General features: G+C 37.2%; 1 protein-coding gene across 1 annotated transcript; it reads right to left on the minus strand.

Moving 5' to 3' along the window:
- Positions 1-338: 338 nt before the first annotated feature.
- Positions 339-18,544, minus strand: LOC114354863 (uncharacterized). Its single transcript, XM_028307432.1, has 13 exons — positions 18,524-18,544; positions 17,425-17,519; positions 15,015-15,125; positions 11,953-12,105; positions 10,521-10,730; positions 8,483-8,630; positions 7,563-7,687; positions 7,254-7,406; positions 5,817-6,026; positions 4,262-4,409; positions 2,270-2,404; positions 1,912-2,061; positions 339-956 (listed from the first exon to the last, which is right to left on the minus strand). The coding sequence occupies exons 1-13, from the start codon at positions 18,542-18,544 to the stop codon at positions 639-641; spliced, it is 1,977 nt and encodes a 658-aa protein (XP_028163233.1). The 3' UTR covers positions 339-638.
- Positions 18,545-20,821: the final 2,277 nt, after the last annotated feature.

The following is a 20,821-nucleotide window of genomic DNA, read 5'->3' on the forward strand; positions in this document are numbered from 1 at the left end:
GATCACGGCGAGGTGGCGGCACTGATTAATGGCTGTAAATAATGCAATAAACGTGTTTGTTTGGCATTTCCTAGATATTTGTTGATATTGGAATCTAGCATGTCGATGTTTGTACAAAGAATTTTAAATAAATCAAAACAACATCAAAATTATTCCTTATGTTTTTACTTTTACTTGTAATATTTTTTATCATTCAAAAAAACGAATTCTGTCAGTACAGTTTAATTATTTATCATGGTTGAGTGAATAAGGATAGTAATCATAATAAAACCAATTAATTTAATAATTATTATTTAATTATTGCAATGTGCAAAAAACAGTACAATAAAATTAGCATTAATTTTAAAAAGGAACATTATATTATTTAAAATAATTTCTATCAATAATATTTAATTCGATTAATTATAATCTTAATTCTACAACAAATAATTCTAGGCGGATACATAGAAGATTATTTATTTAGATGTTTTTTCAAATTAGTTTCTTTTATAATAGTCGCCCTAAAATAATTACCACAGATTACAATTTCATTAGCCAAAATATATCTCACACTAAGTTTAACTAGTACTACTGTAAGTACTCGTATAAGTCCAAAAAAATATAAATTACAATATTTTCAGAATCATCCAAAATGAATTTCAAGCAGCATTCTGTAGGACGAAGTAATACGGTGGTTGTAGCTTATTGACTCCTGTGGTAGTGATATTGGGCATAGGCCCATGCCATTCCAGTCTGTATTTGTCTAGCACCCTCGTGGCAAGGGATGTCAGCATCTTCCCAACTACCCCTGTTGCAGGACAGGCGTCCCCAAAAGGCATGGAGGCTAGGGGATGAGCTCTGGAAGCCTTTAAAGGCTCCCAACCCTCGTTGCACCATCTTTCTGGGATGAAGGCTTTGGAGCGTCCCCATTGCTTCTCAGATTTGCTGGTCACGCCGTGTGCTAAGACTATGTCCACCTATGGAAGAGAGGATTTGTTAAATTTTTCTATTTTTGGTGCAATCCAGGTCTCAAGCGTAGTTAATGATCTTTCAGAGTATGGAGCTGTCGTTCTTGAGACTATTGGATTGATTTTACCCTGGGAGTATCCTAAGCTAATGAAATATAATTAACTTTTTTTTTTAAATAAAACCGACTTCAAATTCGTGAACACAAAAAAAATTTTGATAATACCTATTCAACAAAAAAACTATCGTTCAAATTGGTTCATAATCGGCGGAGATATTGCGTATAAAAAAGTTCATCCCCAATTTTCCACCCTTGGGGGTGAAATATTTTCTTCAAATTCGCATGAAACCACCCTTTTGAAAATACCTATTCAACAAAAAAATAATCATTCAAAATTTATAATCGGCGGAGATATTGCGTATAAAAAAGTTCATCCCCAATTTTCCACACTTGGGGGTTGTTTTTTCTATTATTAAATTTAAATGGGACCACCCTTGAGGTATTACCTATACGCCGAAAAAAGATTTGTTCAAATCGGTTCATAATTGGCGGAGTTATCGCGTAACAAACATAGAAAAAAAACATACGGGTCGAATTGAGAACCTCCTCCTTTTTTGAAGTCGGTTGAAAATTGAGAGAGCTGCTTTTGTTATACAATCTCCGTAACCACACTTAGTAGAAAAAAATATCCACGATCTCGAAAGGTGCATTTTCGTTCGCTATGCCTTTATGGATTCCCAATGCTTCTTTTCACCAATGCACCATTGTAGAAAAGCTTTATAATTCCTTTGCTCTAAAATTCAAAGTAAACTTCAAAGTAACTTACCCCAGCAAAAACTTCGAATCCTGCCTGTAAGGCAGTTCTGGTATCTCTAACTCTACTGTCTGTGAATTCCTTAGCCTAATGGAGTTGGTCGAGCTCTAGGCCCTCTCTGAAATTCAAATATATTCGAAAAGAGTCTCACCCCAGCTGGTACTTCAAATCCTCCAACAGCTAACTCCTCTCTGCTTCTCCTGACCACTCCTCCAGTAGCAGGATGGATCCTCAACGCTTCCTTTGCACAGGCCGCTATATACGGCAGTTCTGGTGCTTCCAACCCTGCGTCTGTGGACTCCTTGGCCTAGACGACGTTGTCGTGGGCTCGCTGCTGCCTTCATCATCATAAAGAAACCACTGGTCTCCTCTGAAACTCCAATTATATTCGAAAAGAGACTCACCCCAGCAGGAACTTCGAATCCTCCAACAGCCAGTTCCTCTCTGCTCCTCCTAACTACACCCCCAGTAGCAGGATGGATCCTCAACGCTTCCTTTGCACAGGCTGCTATGTAAGGCAGTTCTGGTGCCTCCAATCCTGCGTCAGTAGATTCCTTGGCCCAGGCGACCTGGTCGTGGGCTCTTTGTTGTTGTGCCGCATGGAGGGACAACTGGTATAGCATGCTGAGGGCTGAGTGGACCAGCTGGAAACAAAAATACCTTTTACACTGGGCACTCACCATTAATTAGGAGCAATTAATGAGGTTTCTACAACAGTATCCTAGCTGTACCTTTAAGCGAGGAAGCCCGAAAATTATGCAAATTGTTAACTTCCCTAGGTGGAAGAAATAGTTGAATTAGGCACATAACCATAATAATTATTGTAATAGATTCTAAGAAGGTGATTACGGGGGTGACATAGGCACTTTGACAAAACCCCCTATAAACAATAAAGATTAAAAAAAAAAAGAGCTGTCAAAATTTTTGAGAAGCTATCTGAGCCCCGATTACGGTAATTTTTAACGTCAACAATCCAGACACGCTTCTCGATTCTGCAATACGATTGGTCAAAACAGCTGACGTACGCTGTTGAACGACCAATCGTATCGCAGAATCGAGAAGCGTGTCTGGATTGTAGACGTTGAAAATTACCGTAATCGGGGCTCTGACATTAAATAAGAGAAGGAATTGTTACTAACAAAATGGTTGGGTACTCTTCAGGTTGGATACACTTTGCTCCCAATTTGGAAGGGTCAGAGGAAAAACGTCAAACTGTTCTCCAGGGACAAATTTTCCACCAACTTCAATTAGGTTGTGTGAAAGACTAGATTTCTATTACATACCCAATTGAAGTTGGTAGTTTGGCTGAGTTGTGGATTCGAGATTGCCCGTATAGGTATGCCCAGAGGCACGAAAACGACCAAATGGTCCAAGTTTTCTTGCGATGCCTTTAAAAGAAACTGTAAATAAGTAAAAGTCATAAAACTAATTTATTTATGCAAGTAGACTTTTCAAAAGCACTTTTACACGTCCCAGTATTAACCCTACCTCTGCTTCAGGATAATAAATGGGTCAGTGCTGAGAAGAAGCAGCGCAAGAAACTCAGTATGCCAAATTACATAAAAATCTGAGATTTCAATAGTTCTGGGTATAATATGGGTTAAAAAGATAAATCGATTTAGAATCGAATAATAATCGAATCGATAAGATCGATTTAACCTGCTCGAATTTTTTTTGTTTAACCCAAGCAGTTATGTCAAATTATAGGAAACTACTTATAATTAATTGGAATGTACGAGTAGATACCTAATCTTGTTGTCAAAACTTTATGACCCGGGATCTGTATGGGATATCCTGACAGGGTTCGATAGGACTGGCTTACCGTGCTCGCCGAAGTAAGGATTTATTATTCTTATCGTAAATCAAGTTGATTCAAGCTTGAAATGTCCTAACCTAACCAAATTGAAATCGATACAAAGGTTGCTTGCTCGGCAAATGCTAAGGTACATAATTAATATGGAATAGGCTAGTTTCCTAAAAAAATTTTTTTAGTCCGTAATGTTTAAATCAAAAAATATTGGACACATATATTTTTATTTGTCAATCTAACAAATAATTACATAGTTATGGTGCGTTGAAGTTCCGCACGACGTCACAACGTGCGGCACTTTTATGCACGCATTGACGTCACGGGCCTCTTCTTATGAACTTTGGCGCGCTTTATTTCTTTAAATTTTCATTAGTTTGAAAAAGTGAAAAATACGTGTAGAGTTTTTTTTGATAAGTTAACTGACGGACTAATTAAAACTCTTGCTTTTTGACCCAGGAAACATCCCTATTGTAATGAATTTGAAATTGTAAGTCTATAAGACTTCGATATTAAGGGATGAGTAGAATGTCATGAGTTAATCATAAATTAAAGATATTTAGAAGAGAAAAGTGTAGTATTATTATATCTCTCAGTTTTGTGTGGCGTGAAGTCAAGGGTATTTAATTTGAATGGCCGGGTGTATGTTGTAGTACATGCTTGGTATTGTTGACATAGTTTAGCAGTTACTTACCGGTTCCACCCCAGCCAGCAAAAAGTCGGAGGCTAGCGGCAGTATCCTCCCCTCTAGTGGCCTCAGTTTGTCCAGGAACGCTTGTTCAGGTCTTAGAGTCCCGGACTTTAGCTCGGCAGTGGCTTGTTGTAAGAAGAATTCGGTGAGACTGTAAGAAATGAGAAAGTTTATGATGAAAGCTGACCAGGCCAAATCCCCTATGCTACATGAGACAAGAGCTTTTTAGTGCAACTGTTAAGGCAGTCAATTACGACCTTTGATGAAATTACCAAATCCCAATTCTTGATCTTAATATTTTGCTTTTATGTAGTAAATCTATGCGTTAAGGTAAACAATTAAATATTCAACCAACATCACCAACCCTTACCAAAGTACCTATTATCTAAGATGTAACCAAAGTGTTTCTTGGTGGTTTCAAAGTGATTTATATTGCAAACGTTGCTGGCAACTTAGTTCAACTGGCCTCAGAAAATCTGCCTTGTGGTTGCTTCGGAATGCTAAAGAATCAAAATCCAGACTTAACTGGCTCACTGGTTCTTGATTTGCTTAGCAATTATTTTAACAAAGAAACTATAGTTTGTTGACATTAACTATCTAAATATAGTTATTATTAAATTACATACTCGTATTACTAGTTTTTGTGGTTACACGCGGACTCGCGGAACCAAAACGGTTTTATCAATTAAGTAAGCAACAATAATAAATTAAGAACTGTTAGGTTACTGATACTCCTTCGTAAAAGAGGTGTTACTTATTTTGAGAATGTTTATTCTACCTTTTAAGAACTTATTGAATTAGGTATTTAAATGTAATAAATGTACCTAAGTGACTTTAAATGCTCATGCTCATTTTACTGCATTTGTCCCCATCAGGGTACGGATCCTCAACTGTGGCCAGCCTTGTCGTCGTCTGTTTCATCAAACCAAGGTAAGCTAAATTAGGATAATACTTATTTGACCATTCTTACTTTTCCTTTGATGTCGCAAAAAGACAATTAATTTACAAATATGTGAAGATTTGGCTTCCCCAACCCGTCTGAGTGGTGAGTGCAGCCCAAACCCTCCACTTTCCCCTGGCATTTTAGGATCGTGTCTATAGTGTAGACTAACGCCCGTATTCACAAACGATGTTTGCTTAAGTGAAGCACCAAATCAAACGCACAGCGTTAAATAGAGTTCTATGATTAGTTCGCCTGTCACCCTGTGCGTCCACGCGCACTGTGAGGCCTCATAGCAATGTTTGTGAATACGGGCGTTAATGACCTGAAAATGATGACGATGATTGTAACCTACCTGTAATGTATATCAAGAGCTTTCAGTGCGTTGTTGAAGACTTGTGAGTCCTCTCGCGTACCGCACTAGGCTCTCTGCAGGACTTAGCTGTTCTAGGATTTTGACCCACCTGTAATGTCTATCAAGGGCTTTCAAGGCGTTGTTGAAGACTAGCGAGTCCTTCTTCAAAGTGGCCTCGCTCCTGACTAGGTAGTTTTCACCGGCTATCTCTCTCGCGTACCAGGCTCTCTGCAGGACTTAGCTGTTCTAGGATTTTGACCTACCTGTAATGTCTGTCAAGGGCTTTCAAGGCATTGTTGAAGACTAGCGAGTCCTTCTTCAAAGTGGCCTCGCTCCTGACTAGGTAGTTTCCACCAGCTATTTCTCTCGCGTATCGCACCAGGCTCTCTGCTGGACTTAGCTCTTCCAGGCAGCGTTTGGATAGAGAGCATCGGTCTGGGGTGTCGTCGTCTAGGGAAGTCTTTTCGGGAGTTCTGGGGGCAAAAGATAAACATTAATTGGATAATTTGCACAGGCGTTAAGGCCAAATTATGATTAAGATGAAAAATTTAATATGTCAGCTGTGTATTTAAAGACATGCAGTACTTATAGATCGTTTTATCCACGAAGACGCGATCCACCATTCTTCCGCTAATATTTGAGTGTTATATTAATCATAATACGCTAAATTAATCATCCACGAGTGCACACGCACATTACAATAATGATGCTCGGATTGCTCGGATTAAACTCCCCGCACCACGCGCTTCTCTCGACCAAAAATTGGTGGGGCGCGTCTTCGTGGATGAAACGATCTATACCTATGCTATGATTAGATGTAGATGGTTATGTTTGGTTTGTTTCTTGTACATCCAAGAATTGAAGCTTAAATCCATTTAGATACTATAAGCAAAAAAGAAATTAACTAGATACTTANTATTGTCCCCGGTCTACCCTACTATAAGCAAAAAAGAGATTAAGTCGATGGTAACTTCAATAAAGCGATTAATAAACTTTGAAATTAGAGAATACCTAAGAATCTAGAGAATTGAAATTAAAAATACTTGGAATAAATATTTTTATTCAGAACTGGCAACAAACTTGGATGGGATTTAATTTTCATCAGGTCAAGCAACGTTTACTCTAATAAAATGATGTTTAATTTACTTGAAGTAGAGTAGTAACTTAATTTAATTTAAAGATGGTTAAATTATTCCTAGAATACTCTTTTTAATTTAGAAAATTTAAAATTGTATGCAAATTAAAGGAGCACCGAATAAGGTTCTATTATTATTTATCTTAGAGTTTACATTGTTCTGTACATATTAATTTGTTTTTAATTGAAAAGATGCAAACGGGTGGATATAAAAGCAAAGGCGGATGCCTAGCATCATCACGCAAAGGGTCTCTAGCGCCCAGCGGTACGTCTGTTTCTAAACTCCTCATTTAGTGCATTCTCAGCTATATCTAGAAATTCGGCTGTATAACGTCCACTGCTGGACAAAGGCCTCCTCCAAAGATTTTCACAACGACCGGTCCTACGCCTTCTGCATCCAGACTCTCTGCCCCCTTTTATTACATCGTCAGTCCACCAAGTGAGAAGCCTTTCGGTTTGTGGTCGCAACTCGAGAACTTAGCCCAAATAGCGATAAATATTCTAAGAGCTATGTGCCCACTGATAGTATTGTTAAGGGCTATGTTACTGTTATCAGCTGACTTACTTGTTATCAGCCGTAGGGATATGCGCTACTCCGTCCAGGCAGCCGAGGCGGATTCCGAACATCATCACACCAATGGTTTCTAGCGCCCAACGGTATACTTCTGTCTCCAACTCCTCGTTTAAAGCATTCTCAGCGTGCCGTAGGTCTCCTAGCCTGAAAATATTTCGAGTTTAACATAACATCAACAATCCTATAGTCTGGTCTGTGAGCACGTGGAATTTTGTCTGGGCTGTGAGCGATAAGGATGGGTAGCTTGGGGTCATTGGACAAAATTCTACGTGCTCACAGACCGGGCTTAAATTATCTTACACACTGCAAAGCGATATTATCGTCAGAAAGCTGCTAATGGCGAACTTATAAGCCGTTGTATCCTTCTTCATGATCCCTGCTCTTATTTTCTTTTCCGTTCTATTGTTTTCATACCTAACACCAATCTAAATAGAGCTTGTGTTATGGCATTTAAACAGAAACACCTTTATAGATACGTAAAAATAAGTAAGTATACAGATGCTTAAAAAGTATGAGCCCAATTTAGGGGTTGGTTTACATAATAGAGCCTAGAATTCTTTAAAAATATCGAAGAAGAGCTAGAAAAAATCTAGGCCAAGGTCTGAATACATGAATGCTTAATACCCAAACGTGGTTAAGAAGAAAATGTAATTTCCCCAAAATAGCTATTATGGGAATAACGTGATGTATGAGCGCGCTTGATCAGATCTCAACTTTGCATATAAGGGTCAATTTCCCAAACACATTTTTTGAGCGGCGTAGCTGAAAATCATATGTTTTTTATGACATAGAACTTTGATTTTTTTTTACACGAAAATATACAGAGGTTCCATTTTGAGGACAACATTATTAANTACCTATTTATTTAAATGTTAGCAACACTGTTTCTTGCACGGTTATGTTGGCAGGTTTGACTCTTACATTACCTAGTACAAGCGAAAACCGACACTAAGGTGACGAACCTTTTCATTCCGCGACTGTACATAATTAATATGGAATTTGAAATTGTAAGTCTATAAGACTTCGATATTATGGGATGAGTAGAATGTCATGAGTTAATCATAAATTGAAGATATTTAGAAGAGAAAAGTGTAGTATTATTATATCTCTCAGTTTTGTGTGGCGTGAAGTCAAGGGTATTTAATTTGAATGGGTGTATGTTGTAGTACCTACATCTTTTACACGGGTATTGTTGGGTTTTCAGTTTAGCAGTTACTTACCGGTTCCACCCCAGCCAGCAAAAAGTCGGAGGCTAGCGGCAGTATCCTCCCCTCTAGTGGCCTCAGTTTGTCCAGGAACGCTTGTTCAGGTCTTAAAGTCCCGGACTTTAGCTCGGCAGTGGCTTGTTGTAAGAAGAATTCGGTGAGACTGTAAGAAATGAGAAAGTTTATGATGAAAGCTGACCAGGCCAAATCCCCTATTTGCTTCCGGTAAAGAGGGTCGTACTCTTGCTGTGGATACTTACGACCGTATTCACAAACGATGCTAGCTTAAGTGAAGCAGCAAATCGAACGCACAGCGTTGAAAAGAGCTCTGTGATTAGTTCGTGTGTCACCATGTGCGTCCTCATAGTAATGTTTGTGAAAACGGGCGTAAATTAATTATGTAATCGGTCACTTTTTTATTATTTTTAATTTATTTAAAAATCTTTAAGAAGTAAGTACAAAATAATATGGTGAATTTAATGCTAAAAGCATTCAGCGAGGTTATCCCGGTCCCGCTTGTAAATATACCGACCTAATGAAAAATGTTAATCATGTTTGATTCGGTCGATTGGTTCAGGATTAATCTACGTCAATTAGTTAATGTTCTTCATGTATCAGAAACGAGTCATTAATGACTGATTAAAACTGCCTAGGATAACAGCTTATTAGAAGGTCTGTGCTGTTCTGATAAGCTGATGCTAAATGAAACCTATGAGCTTTTTAGTGCAACTGTTAAGGTAGTCAATTATGAGCTTTGATTAAATTACCAAATCCCAATTCTTGATCTTAATATTTTGCTTTTATGTAGTAAATCTATGCGTTAAGGTAAACAATTAAATATTAAACAGCATCACCAACCCTTGTCAAAGTACCTATCATCTAAAATGTAACCAAAGTGTTTCTTGGTGGTTTCAAAGTTATTTATATTGCAAATGTTGCTGGCAACTTAGTTCAACGGGCCTCAGCAAATCCGCCTTGTGGTTGCTTCGGAATGCTACAGAATCAAAATCCAGACTTAACTTACTCACAGCGGTTCTTGATTTGCTTGGCAATTATTTTAACAAAAAAACTATAGTTTGTTGACATTAATTATCTTAATATAGTTATTATTACATTGTGATATTAAACTAGCTTTTGTGGTTACACGCGGACTCGCGGAACCAAAACGGTTTTATCAATTAAGTAAGCAACAATATAATTTAAGAACTGTTAGGTTACTGATACTCGTACTTCGTAAAAGAGGTGTTACTTATTTTGGGAATGTTTATTCTACCTTTTAAGAACTTATTTAAGTAGGTATTTAAATGTAATAAATGTACCTACGTGACTTTAAATGCTCATGCTCATTTTACTGCATTTGTCCCCATCAGGGTACGGATCCTCAACTGTGGCCAGCCTTGTCGTCGTCTGTTTCATCAAACCAAGGTAAGCTAAGTTAGGATAATACTTATTTGACCATTCTTACTTTTCCTTTGATGTCGCAAAAAGACAATTAATTTACAAATATGTGAAGATTTGGCTTCCCCAACCCGTCTGAGTGGTGAGTGCAGCCCAAACCCTCCACTTTCCCCTGGCATTTTAGGATCGTGTCTATAGTGTAGACTAACGCCCGTATTCACAAACGATGTTTGCTTAAGTGAAGCACCAAATCAAACGCACAGCGTTAAATAGAGTTCTATGATTAGTTCGCCTGTCACCCTGTGCGTCCACGCGCACTGTGAGGCCTCATAGCAATGTTTGTGAATACGGGCGTTAATGACCTGAAAATGATGACGATGATTGTAACCTACCTGTAATGTATATCAAGAGCTTTCAGTGCGTTGTTGAAGACTTGTGAGTCCTCTCGCGTACCGCACTAGGCTCTCTGCAGGACTTAGCTGTTCTAGGATTTTGACCTACCTGTAATGTCTATCAAGGGCTTTCAAGGCGTTGTTGAAGACTAGCGAGTCCTTCTTCAAAGTGGCCTCGCTCCTGACTAGGTAGTTTTCACCGGCTATCTCTCTCGCGTACCAGGCTCTCTGCAGGACTTAGCTGTTCTAGGATTTTGACCTACCTGTAATGTCTGTCAAGGGCTTTCAAGGCATTGTTGAAGACTAGCGAGTCCTTCTTCAAAGTGGCCTCGCTCCTGACTAGGTAGTTTCCACCAGCTATTTCTCTCGCGTATCGCACCAGGCTCTCTGCTGGACTTAGCTCTTCCAGGCAGCGTTTGGATAGAGAGCATCGGTCTGGGGTGTCGTCGTCTAGGGAAGTCTTTTCGGGAGTTCTGGGGGCAAAAGATAAACATTAATTGGATAATTTGCACAGGCGTTAAGGCCAAATTATGATTAAGATGAAAAATTTAATATGTCAGCTGTGTATTTAAAGACATGCAGTACTTATAGATCGTTTTATCCACGAAGACGCGATCCACCATTCTTCCGCTAATATTTGAGTGTTATATTAATCATAATACGCTAAATTAATCATCCACGAGTGCACACGCACATTACAATAATGATGCTCGGATTGCTCGGATTAAACTCCCCGCACCACGCGCTTCTCTCGACCAAAAATTGGTGGGGCGCGTCTTCGTGGATGAAACGATCTATACCTATGCTATGATTAGATGTAGATGGTTATGTTTGGTTTGTTTCTTGTACATCCAAGAATTGAAGCTTAAATCCATTTAGATACTATAAGCAAAAAAGAAATTAACTAGATACTTAGATAGTAACTTCAATAAAGCGATTAATAAACTTTGAAAGTAGAGAATACCTAAGAATCTAGAGAATTAAAATTAAAAATACGTGGAATAAATATTTTTATTCAGAACTGGCAATAAACTTGGATGGGATTTAATTTTCATCAGGTCAAGCACCGTTTACTCTAATAAAATTATGTTTAATTTACTTGAAGTTGAGTAGTAACTTAATTTAAATTATTCTTAGAAAACTCTCTTTTATTTTAGACAATTTATATTTGTATGCAAATTAGAGGAGCACCGAATAAGGTTCTATTAACCTTAGAGTTTGCATTGTGCATATAATATTATCTTGGTTTTTTATTTGAAGATGCAAATGAGTGGATTTAAATGTCGAGGCGGATGCCTAGCATAATCACGCTAAGGTCTCCCAGCACCCAGCGGTATTATTCCTCTGTTTCTAGCTCCTCGTTTAGTGCATTCTCAGCTATATCTAGAAATTCGGCCGAATAACGGACAAAGGCCTCCTCCAAAGATTTTCACAACGACCGGTCTTGCGCCTCCTGCATCCAGGCTCTCTGCCCCTTTTACTACATCGTCAGTCCACCAAGTGAGAAGCCTTTCGGTTTGTGGTCGCAACTCGAGAACTTTTCTGCCCCAAATAGCGATAAATTCTAAGAGCTATGTGCCCACTGACAGTATTGTTAAGGGCTATGTTACTGTTATCATATATGTATATAAAGTGCTTTTTTAAGCCTATTTATAGAAATAAATGAGTTTTATGAGTTTTTATCAGCTGACTTACTTGTTATCAGCTGTAGGGATATGCGCGGCTCCGTCCAGGCAGCCGAGGCGGATTCCGAACATCATCACACCAATGGTTTCTAGCGCCCAACGGTATACTTCTGTCTCCAACTCCTCGTTTAAGGCATTTTCAGCGTGCCGTAGATCTCCTAGCCTAAGGGAAAAAATTCGATTTTAACATAACATCAACAATCCTATAGTCTGGTCTGTGAGCACGTGGAATTTTGTCTGGGCTGTGAGCGATAAGGATGGGTAGCTTGGGGTCATTGGACAAAATTCTACGTGCTCACAGACCGGGCTTAAATTATCTTACACACTGTAAAGCGATATAATATCCGTCAGAAAGCTGCAAGTGGCGAACTTATAAGTCGTGTCGTTGTGTCCTTCATGATCCCTGCTCTTATTTTTGTTTCTAACTTCTTGTCCGTTCTATTCTTTTCAAACCCAACACCAATTTGATGCCATAGCATCTAAACAGAAACACTTTTATAGATACGTAAAAATAAGTAAGTAATAGTAAGTATTCTGTTTAAAAAGTATGAACCCAATTTAGGGGGTTGGTTCACATAACAGATATTGAAGAATGTCTAGAAAAAATCTAGGCCAAGGTCTGAATACATGAATGCTTAATACCCAAACGTGGTTAAGAAGAAAATGTAATTTCCCCAAAATAGCTATTATGGGAATAACGTAATGTATGAGCGCGCTTGATCAGATCTCAACTTTGCATATAAATTAAGTTCGCTCTTAAGAAATAAATTGTGAAATATTTTTCCAAGATTATACGGGATTAATTTTACCGACGGTTCCTCCTCTGCCAATGAGGAAAAGATTTAAGGCTTACAAAGAAGTGGAGTTTGATTTTTGTTTTATCCGAAGTTGATAGCTTGTTCCCAGAACATTTTTCGTCCCATCATTACTGAAAAAATCACTGATATTAAAATGTGTATTGTACTATTGTTTATAAGTATTACTTCGATTGCAAAGGTCATATCAATAAAGCTAAATAAGACATCGCTCTTCTTCTCTGTAGGTATGTTCCTCAGAAGGACGTAATATGAAATAATTCAACTCTGTTCATATGAAGTCCTGGTTGGTAGAATTTAAGTATTGTATTGGTCCTTCAGTTTCAAAAATTACTTAATTAGAGCGTAAGTAGGCCGTTAATCAATAAAATACGAGTATATAATATATTCTATAGTTTGAGTAGGTAGGTACGTCTATTGTTAAAAGTAATTTACTTTTAATACCTCTAGTTAGTGACTTGAGAACACATTTATATGCTAATGGGGATGCAGCGGGAGTCATAGCTTCATAAAACATTATTGCATTCTCAAATTAGTATGCTTAGTGTGGTGTGTTTTCATCGCCCTTTTGAATGATGGATAGTCAGACTCCACTATGAAATAGTAAAGTATCTGTATACCCGCACTTAAGTATAGCATGGAGAGAAACTATTTACCTATGCTAAGTAGCATTTATGTAAAGTTTTGTCTATTTCCTGTCATTGCTAGAGGTCTGCATCGATGTTGATTTTAGTTTGTGGCCAGAGTATAAAGTTTCTCACACAACGGTTAGGAATAAAGTAAGGTAAACGTCATCAATAGTAAAGTAAAAACGGCTAAGGAATCTTATGTTTTCGTTTATTTTTAAACTAGTTTCAACCAGTGTTACTTAGTTTTCGTCTATCAAAGAAAATCATGCCATAAAACTAAAATTACGTTCACATTTCACTTAATTTTTTGTAAAGAAAAGCATAAATATGAATTTTCGTCTCCCCAACTTGGGAATATATTGGTTGCCCATAAATAATTCTTCCCCTATTTAACCCCTATTGAAGGTAATTTAGCCTACGTCTTTTCCAAGATCCAATATTTACTTTAAGTTTATCAAAATTGGTTGTGAAAACTTGATAAAAGATAAATTCTTTTACTACATGTTATTACATTATCATTAATTGTTAATTACTCTGGAGGATAGAGAGTCCAACAATATTTTTATTATGTTCAAGTACAGTTGACTGTAGAGTGAAGTATTTTTGTTGCAAAATAGCACCAATTAAAACTACTTTACTTACATACATAATGCCGCAATGTTTGACTTTGATGTGTCGTTGCCTGTACAATAGAGCGAGAAGTTTCCTCTCTAACAATGTGATATTGTAGGGAATGAAAATACATTAACGTTGCTGTGGACACTCGTGGCGAATCTTATTTATTTGTGATAGGTGCGACTTTGCAATAAAAATGTTTATTATGAATGCTGTTGACTGTACCTAACACGTGTTTGCTCTCAATGAGGGTAACACGAGAAGATTCAATAAGAACTACTAACTGCGTAGAGGGTATACAGAGGAGGTAATGGGATCCACTCGTGTACGAGTGACTTAGTAGAACCCCTTTGGGTGTTTTTCCATTAGCACGATAGCGCCACGCTAAAGATGTAAAGGAATAGGCATTTGTTTTTTTTTTTTCATTTTTTCAGCCTTGGCATTATCAAATTAGCCAGTGCCTTTTTAAAATCCATGTAGCCTGTAGCACGTAGCCTTATACAGGGTGACTGAAATCGTTGGCATCCTTTTAAAATAAGGCTACCTACTCATAATACAAGTTCTTTCCCCAAATATGAGACAAATCCGAATCAAAGTAGAGTCTTATATTATAAGGATGCCAACGATTTCAAAGTCACCCTGTCAAAATATTTGGCATAACGTGACGTCACTGGACTGGTTAACCCATTTAGCCCTACCGTACCCTATGTGGTGGAACATGAACAACACTGTGTCCCACTTCTATTATTACATACACGAAATGCCATGTTCAGCTTATTTCATACAAAAGAAACAAGATCTTTTTATTTCTATTCCGATTTCTATGGTTGTTTTAGAGAACATTTAAGGCTTTAACTAAATATTATAAATAAATACCACGAGGGGTTAACGGAATTATTAGTAAAGTAATTTGTATTTACAAAGTGCTATAGTATTCTTTCAAAAGTCCTAGACACTCAAAACATATGTTTTGTCTGATAAATATTTATGTATCTAAATGTAGCGTGTAATACCTTCGTGTAGCGTCAGCAGCGATGTCGTCAAAAGCTTTGTCGTAGCACTGGAGCAGTGTGTTGTCTTGCAGCAGCGCTCGGATCGCTGCCCAGATGGCGTTGCTCTCGTCTCTGTTAGGAAGAAGTGATTATAGTTCAGTCTATAACAAAACTATTACCTACATAGGTACCTACTTAAAAATATGTACAGTCAGCGATAAATTCGATAAGTTCGTGACATCCAAAGTAGCCAAAACACATCATTATTACAATTGGAATAAGGTTATGTTGTCAGCTTTTCGGCCACTTTGGGTGTCACGTTCTATTTGATGCTGACTGTACATACATAGGTACATGAAAACTATAAGTTAGAATGATTAAGAAATATTTCGTTTTAACTAAGAATTAACTATTATGAAATTAATTAATTAAACTACGAGTATGTACCTATCTAGTTGGTTATGTATCGAGTTTTGTTTGTCTAATACAAGAAACATTACAATTCATGTTCATTCAAATAGAACAAGAATGGATCACGCCCTTGATTCAATTCTTTGTAACATGCAAAACAATTATCTGTAAGACAGTAATTTGTAATCAGTAACAGTAAGTTGAACTGCTCACTGAAAAGATTAAGGTTCAGTTTACACCTGATACTAAACTAAGCAGTTCAATTTTTATAATAAAAAAATTGCAGTATTGAGTTGATCTAAGATTAGGCGTAGTAATACATATTGGCGACTGAAGACTTCCCAAAAAATAATTAGAGGTTTTTCAATGGGTCCTAAGTCTTTTAGTACCTACCTATTTTTAAACTCAATAGTAAAGCACTAAGTCTGATGGGAAGTGATGATGAAGGTGAAGGAAGGAAGTGAGCTCTACCCGGAATCCATAACGTTTTAATTAAAATTTATTCAGGTGATGATAAAATTATAATTTGTGGAGTTTTAAAGGATCGCTTTTAGATTACGAGAACCTTTATTTGACCGCTAGCTGCGAGAGTATTTTAATTTACTTGACGTAAAGATTGCTCTGAGCCTTATTCTGAGCATAAAACAAACCCGAACCTAAAAGGATGTCTATTTTTACCCTTGGATTAATTCTCAACGACATACAAATTGAAATATTAGAACGTCATCCCTTTGAAAAATTAAGGATTCAAATTCAAATTCTTCATTAGAATGAAAGTCTTTTTCAGGGCACTTATACCAACATACATGTTAAGCCTACCACCACGTCGGGGAAACTCATACCCGAAACTGAAAACAAAATTCCTGTTATGTGTTACCATAGGGGTCACTTAAAAATTAGGGAATGATGGTGAAAACGGGCGTCAGTCACTTTGTCAGCCTCCTATATACCTATTAGGTACGGGAAATAATACCTTGAATTTTTACGGCCATTATTACAGGAAAGTATTACCTATTTGTGTATTTTGTGATCCATCAAGATCCATTAGTTTGATTGTTTGAAGGCAAACGAAAGGTTTTTGTTTGTCGAGTATTTCGTAATGAAAATGTTTTAGGAATATTGACGGGTTTTGATTTAGATATTTGTGTATTGACGGAGTGCTTTATTACTGGTAAATGTTTTTATTCAATACAGTACCTACCTAACTAATATTATAAGACTCCTAGATATAAGTAAATACGACCTTTAATGGGAAATTGGGCATTTAACTAAATTTTGTTTCAATAGCCTATGAACTTATTTGTCAGATAAAGTAAATAAAACTTTCTATTTCATATGCTTCAGATCAATGGCAATCTTTATTTGTTAGCTAGCCGTGAGTCGTTATTAACTAAACAACAGAAATGTCAGGCGATCTGCTTGAATACTACTCATCATTATGAAGGTATGAAACGGGATTTACTATGTAGCAAAACGTTTCCAACGGATTAGCAAGCTAAAGTGGCAATGGGCAGGGCACATAGTAGGTACGCCGAACTGACGGCCGATGGGGCAGTAAAGTTCAGTACGGCTAGCACGAAAAACTTCCGAGTTCGAATCGTTTGCGTATTCGAATCGCCATCAAAAGATTTAATACGAAAACTACAACAGCGCCCTTGTGAACGTGTCGTAAAGGGAACTTAGTATGAGAAATGGTTGCACGAAACTTATTTTGAGAATCAAAATTGTCACTTTATCGTTTAATTCGAAGGTTGAGTATCAAATTTTGTCGAATACGCAAACGATTCGAAGACGAAACTTGTTCATGCTAGAGGTACTGGAGTGGAGGCCTCGTATAGGGAAGCGCAGCGTAGGACGTCTACCCACAAGGTGGACTGACGACCTCATAAAGGTAGCGGGAAGGCGCTGGATGCAGGCCGCCTACAACCGGCCATTGTGGAAATCATTGGGAGAGGCCTATGTTCAGCAGTGGACGTCTTATGGCTGAAAATGATGATGATGAAAACGTTTCAACACTTACCCGTGGACTGGGCAGTGGGAGCCGCTGATCTTCCGATGGTGGCCGAGAGGAGAGCGCGTCCAACGAGGCGGCTCTGTCACTCCGCTCTCGTATACCTGAGAAACAGAGAACAGAAAATTAATAAGCAAATATTAGCATTTACAGGTAAATAAACAATTTAACGATGTTAATAATCATAAACTCTTGATTATGTTTTGCAAGTAAGCTTTTAAAAGCCCGCCCCAGTATTATTTACTTCAAACCTATCACTGCTTTGGGACAATAAATGGACCAGTGCTGAGAAGAAGCAGCGCAAGAATATCAGTTACTATTGTCAGACTCTTTTCTCTTTTCAAGGGTCAACAGCTGCCTAGTTTATACATGCTAAATAGTGGGGTAATAACTTATAGAGCTTCCCGGCGCTTCAGCTCCTAAGTTAAAAATATAATAGTAGGTACTAGGGATCTGCCCAGCTCTTCGCATGGGTGCTAGGTATACATAATAAACCTTCCTCTTGAATCACTCTATTAAAAACCGCATCAAAATCCATATCTAAGCATACATAGCGACAGACAGCGGAAAACGACTGTCAGATACAGATTTCCTATATAATTTGGTTGCTCCAATAGGTTTTGAAACTAGCGTTGGAGTCTGATACAAACCATTAAGCTAAGGGTTCGATCAATATGTAAGTTCACTTCAGAATATTAAACATTACGGCACTTATCTAAGTATAGGTCTAAAGAGTCAATTATGTCGATACAACAGATAAATAGGTAAGCAATTATCGACCAAAATAAACAATGCCATAACTTATGTAAGTAATAACCGTTGAATACGTAGATAAGTTAATGTAGTTATAAATATCGTGCGTCACATCCAACAGACCGACTTTTTATGTATAATAAAGATATTGTTGATTGACTGACAAATCCACACTGAGCCTACCAATTTGGCGTAGATTTATAGTATCATCCTCTGATATTTTGAGCTTTACGAATGCTTTGTGCATTTACACGCGAGTTTTGTGACGATAAGCCATTGAATGAGAAATAATAAAGATAAAAGATTATAAACATTGCACTGAAAACACTGAAAATATTTTCTTTGGTACAGTCACCGTCAAGAAGAGGTATTTCATGTTGAACAGTAAATATTTTGCAACATAGTTATACATAACATGAACCTCTACTATTGTTCTTAGTCAGGCGAATATAGAGACCGAATAATTTTGCATATTCAAATGTATTCTGCGTAGTCCTATACAAACAATGGTGCTATTGACAAAAATTAAGAAACGTAAATTCGTTTGTAACTAATAGTCGAATATTAATGTTTTTTTATTCATTTACAGAGTTTTTTGTGCTATGATTCTTTCGAATCCAAATATGGTGTGTGTCATGGAGTAGGTTATAGGCTTCATATTTGGTTTGTTTATCAACATTAGCCCTAGATAGCTAACCTTCCGGCGTACCCTGTTTAAGCTAACCATCCGTCGAAACGACGGGTATTAAAAAAACATTATTTTTTGGACGAAGTAATTATTAAAATCTAAGTCCTTTTTACAGTTTGGTTCCTTCATATATTTGCGAATAAATGTGCATTATTTAAATTCACCTTATTTATTTATTTATTAAATTAAAATATTTTTTCTTAGACCTCTAAAGAAATTTATTTTTTGCAAATAGGCTTTCACAAAGCGCTTTTACACGTCTCAGTAGATATCGGTATGACGTAGCTGAGAATAAACATTAACGTGTCTGTGAACAAATGGGCTGATAGCAAAAAAAGTAGAAAACCCATTCGTCCATGACTCTGCTATCTGCCTTTATTTTTTCGGTAAAGTGAACCTTTAAACCATTCGTCGACCGCGATCGGACCGATTCAGATGGATGAATCCATCAATCCGTGTCAGAGAATCCTGGAGCCACAGTATAAACTGAAGCAAAAGTATAAGTCTGAATACTTGCAGATATTCTTCAATCGCTAGTATGATTCCTGACCGCAGGACTGTTTTCGTGACTCCTAAAACAAAAATGTATGACTCTGTAATTTACTAAAAATCTATTTTAGAAGTATTATACCGCTCTAAGACTGAGCTGTAATCAACTCAATGAGGGCTATCGTTTTTATACTTAACAGTTGGCACCCCTGGCGATTGACAGGACCTTACTCTATAGTGGCGCCATCTTGATGAGTGCAAATCCGATAGTCCACCTACCACTTTAGCGCTCACCAGTAGGTGCCACTATCTTCGCTACTAGCAAGTGACAGGACCTCACTCTACAGTGGCGGTAACTTGTGAGTGCTAAAACGATAGCCCTCATTGATCTGTTACAGACTACGTTGATGAGACAAGAACTCAAAACCAAGAACTTGATTTTCATTGATAGTAGACTAACCTTAAGCTTACTGCTCTTCTATACTGTAATGGGATCAATGTAGAATTTACATAATATAAATTGAGAATTGAACTCCTCAATATCGGAAGATAAACACAAACGGCAGTGGTAAGCCACCCTGTATATTTTCATTATGCGTTTTAATTGAATTTCCGAATTCGAGACAAATCCTTTGTATTTCAAATTATGATTTGCAATCGTATATTTACTTTCCTGGCAAGATTTAACTAAGCTATGGCAAAGTAAATTTCATTTCAAAATTAAATGATTTTCCTAATCAGATTTTCTAGATTACAGTAACATTAAAGTCAAGTGCAACCTATAAAAACATTGGACATACTCGTAGCACTGCTTTTGCATAAAAAATAAATTGCAAAATATTTTCTATGCTTCTGTAAGTTGAAACCTCAACAGTGCTCTCACTAATCTCATTGCTACAAAAATCTCGAATGCAATTTCGTAGCAGCTACGGCACACCGACGCGTCGTAGCGGACCGTAGCTCGTAGCAGTTCTTAATTTGTTCGTTCATTATGCAGCTAAATAAAATGAATCCTTAATTTTTACACTAAGCTTTGCACTCTGAAAGTGGATAGCTTAGACGAAAATTATTGTTTATTTTTTAGAATTTTTTAGATTTTAATCAATAAATAATTTCAATATGTTGTATAAAATGCTTAACGGAATTTCGCTCCAAGGCTTGAAAAACTTGTAACATACAAATTAAAAAAAATGCCTATAAGTTTAAGTCAAAAAAGTCAAAATGGTCCGTTGGCTGTAAAGTCCAATTTTATAATATCACGTCTTACAGACCATACTAGTCGAAACCAACAAAAATGCAAATTAATTATATTAAAATCAATAAGTAACCACCAAGTCAAAGAAAGAAAAGTGATAAAATCACGAAATAAGCAAAGCTTAGGTTTTACTCAAAGGCCGTGTTCGTTGTTAGTCGTAATACTAATGACTGAACTTTCATAATGCGCAGTCACCCGAAATAATGGAGAGTACACAAATG

The sequence above is a fragment of the Ostrinia furnacalis genome, unplaced genomic scaffold (assembly GCF_004193835.3).
Source record: "Ostrinia furnacalis isolate ACB-3 unplaced genomic scaffold, ASM419383v2 OfSCF2237, whole genome shotgun sequence".
NCBI classification, from domain to species: Eukaryota; Metazoa; Arthropoda; class Insecta; order Lepidoptera; family Crambidae; genus Ostrinia; species Ostrinia furnacalis.

Coding starts and splice junctions, on each gene's coding strand:
- LOC114354863 (XM_028307432.1), bottom strand. CDS start 18,544: ATGAAATACCTCTTCTTGACG. Junction 12,106..15,014: donor GCTGCTGACGCTACACGAAG/GTATTACACGCT, acceptor TTTTTCCCTTAG/GCTAGGAGATCTACGGCACG. Junction 2,405..4,261: donor TGCTGGCTGGGGTGGAACCG/GTAAGTAACTGC, acceptor TTTTGTTTCCAG/CTGGTCCACTCAGCCCTCAG.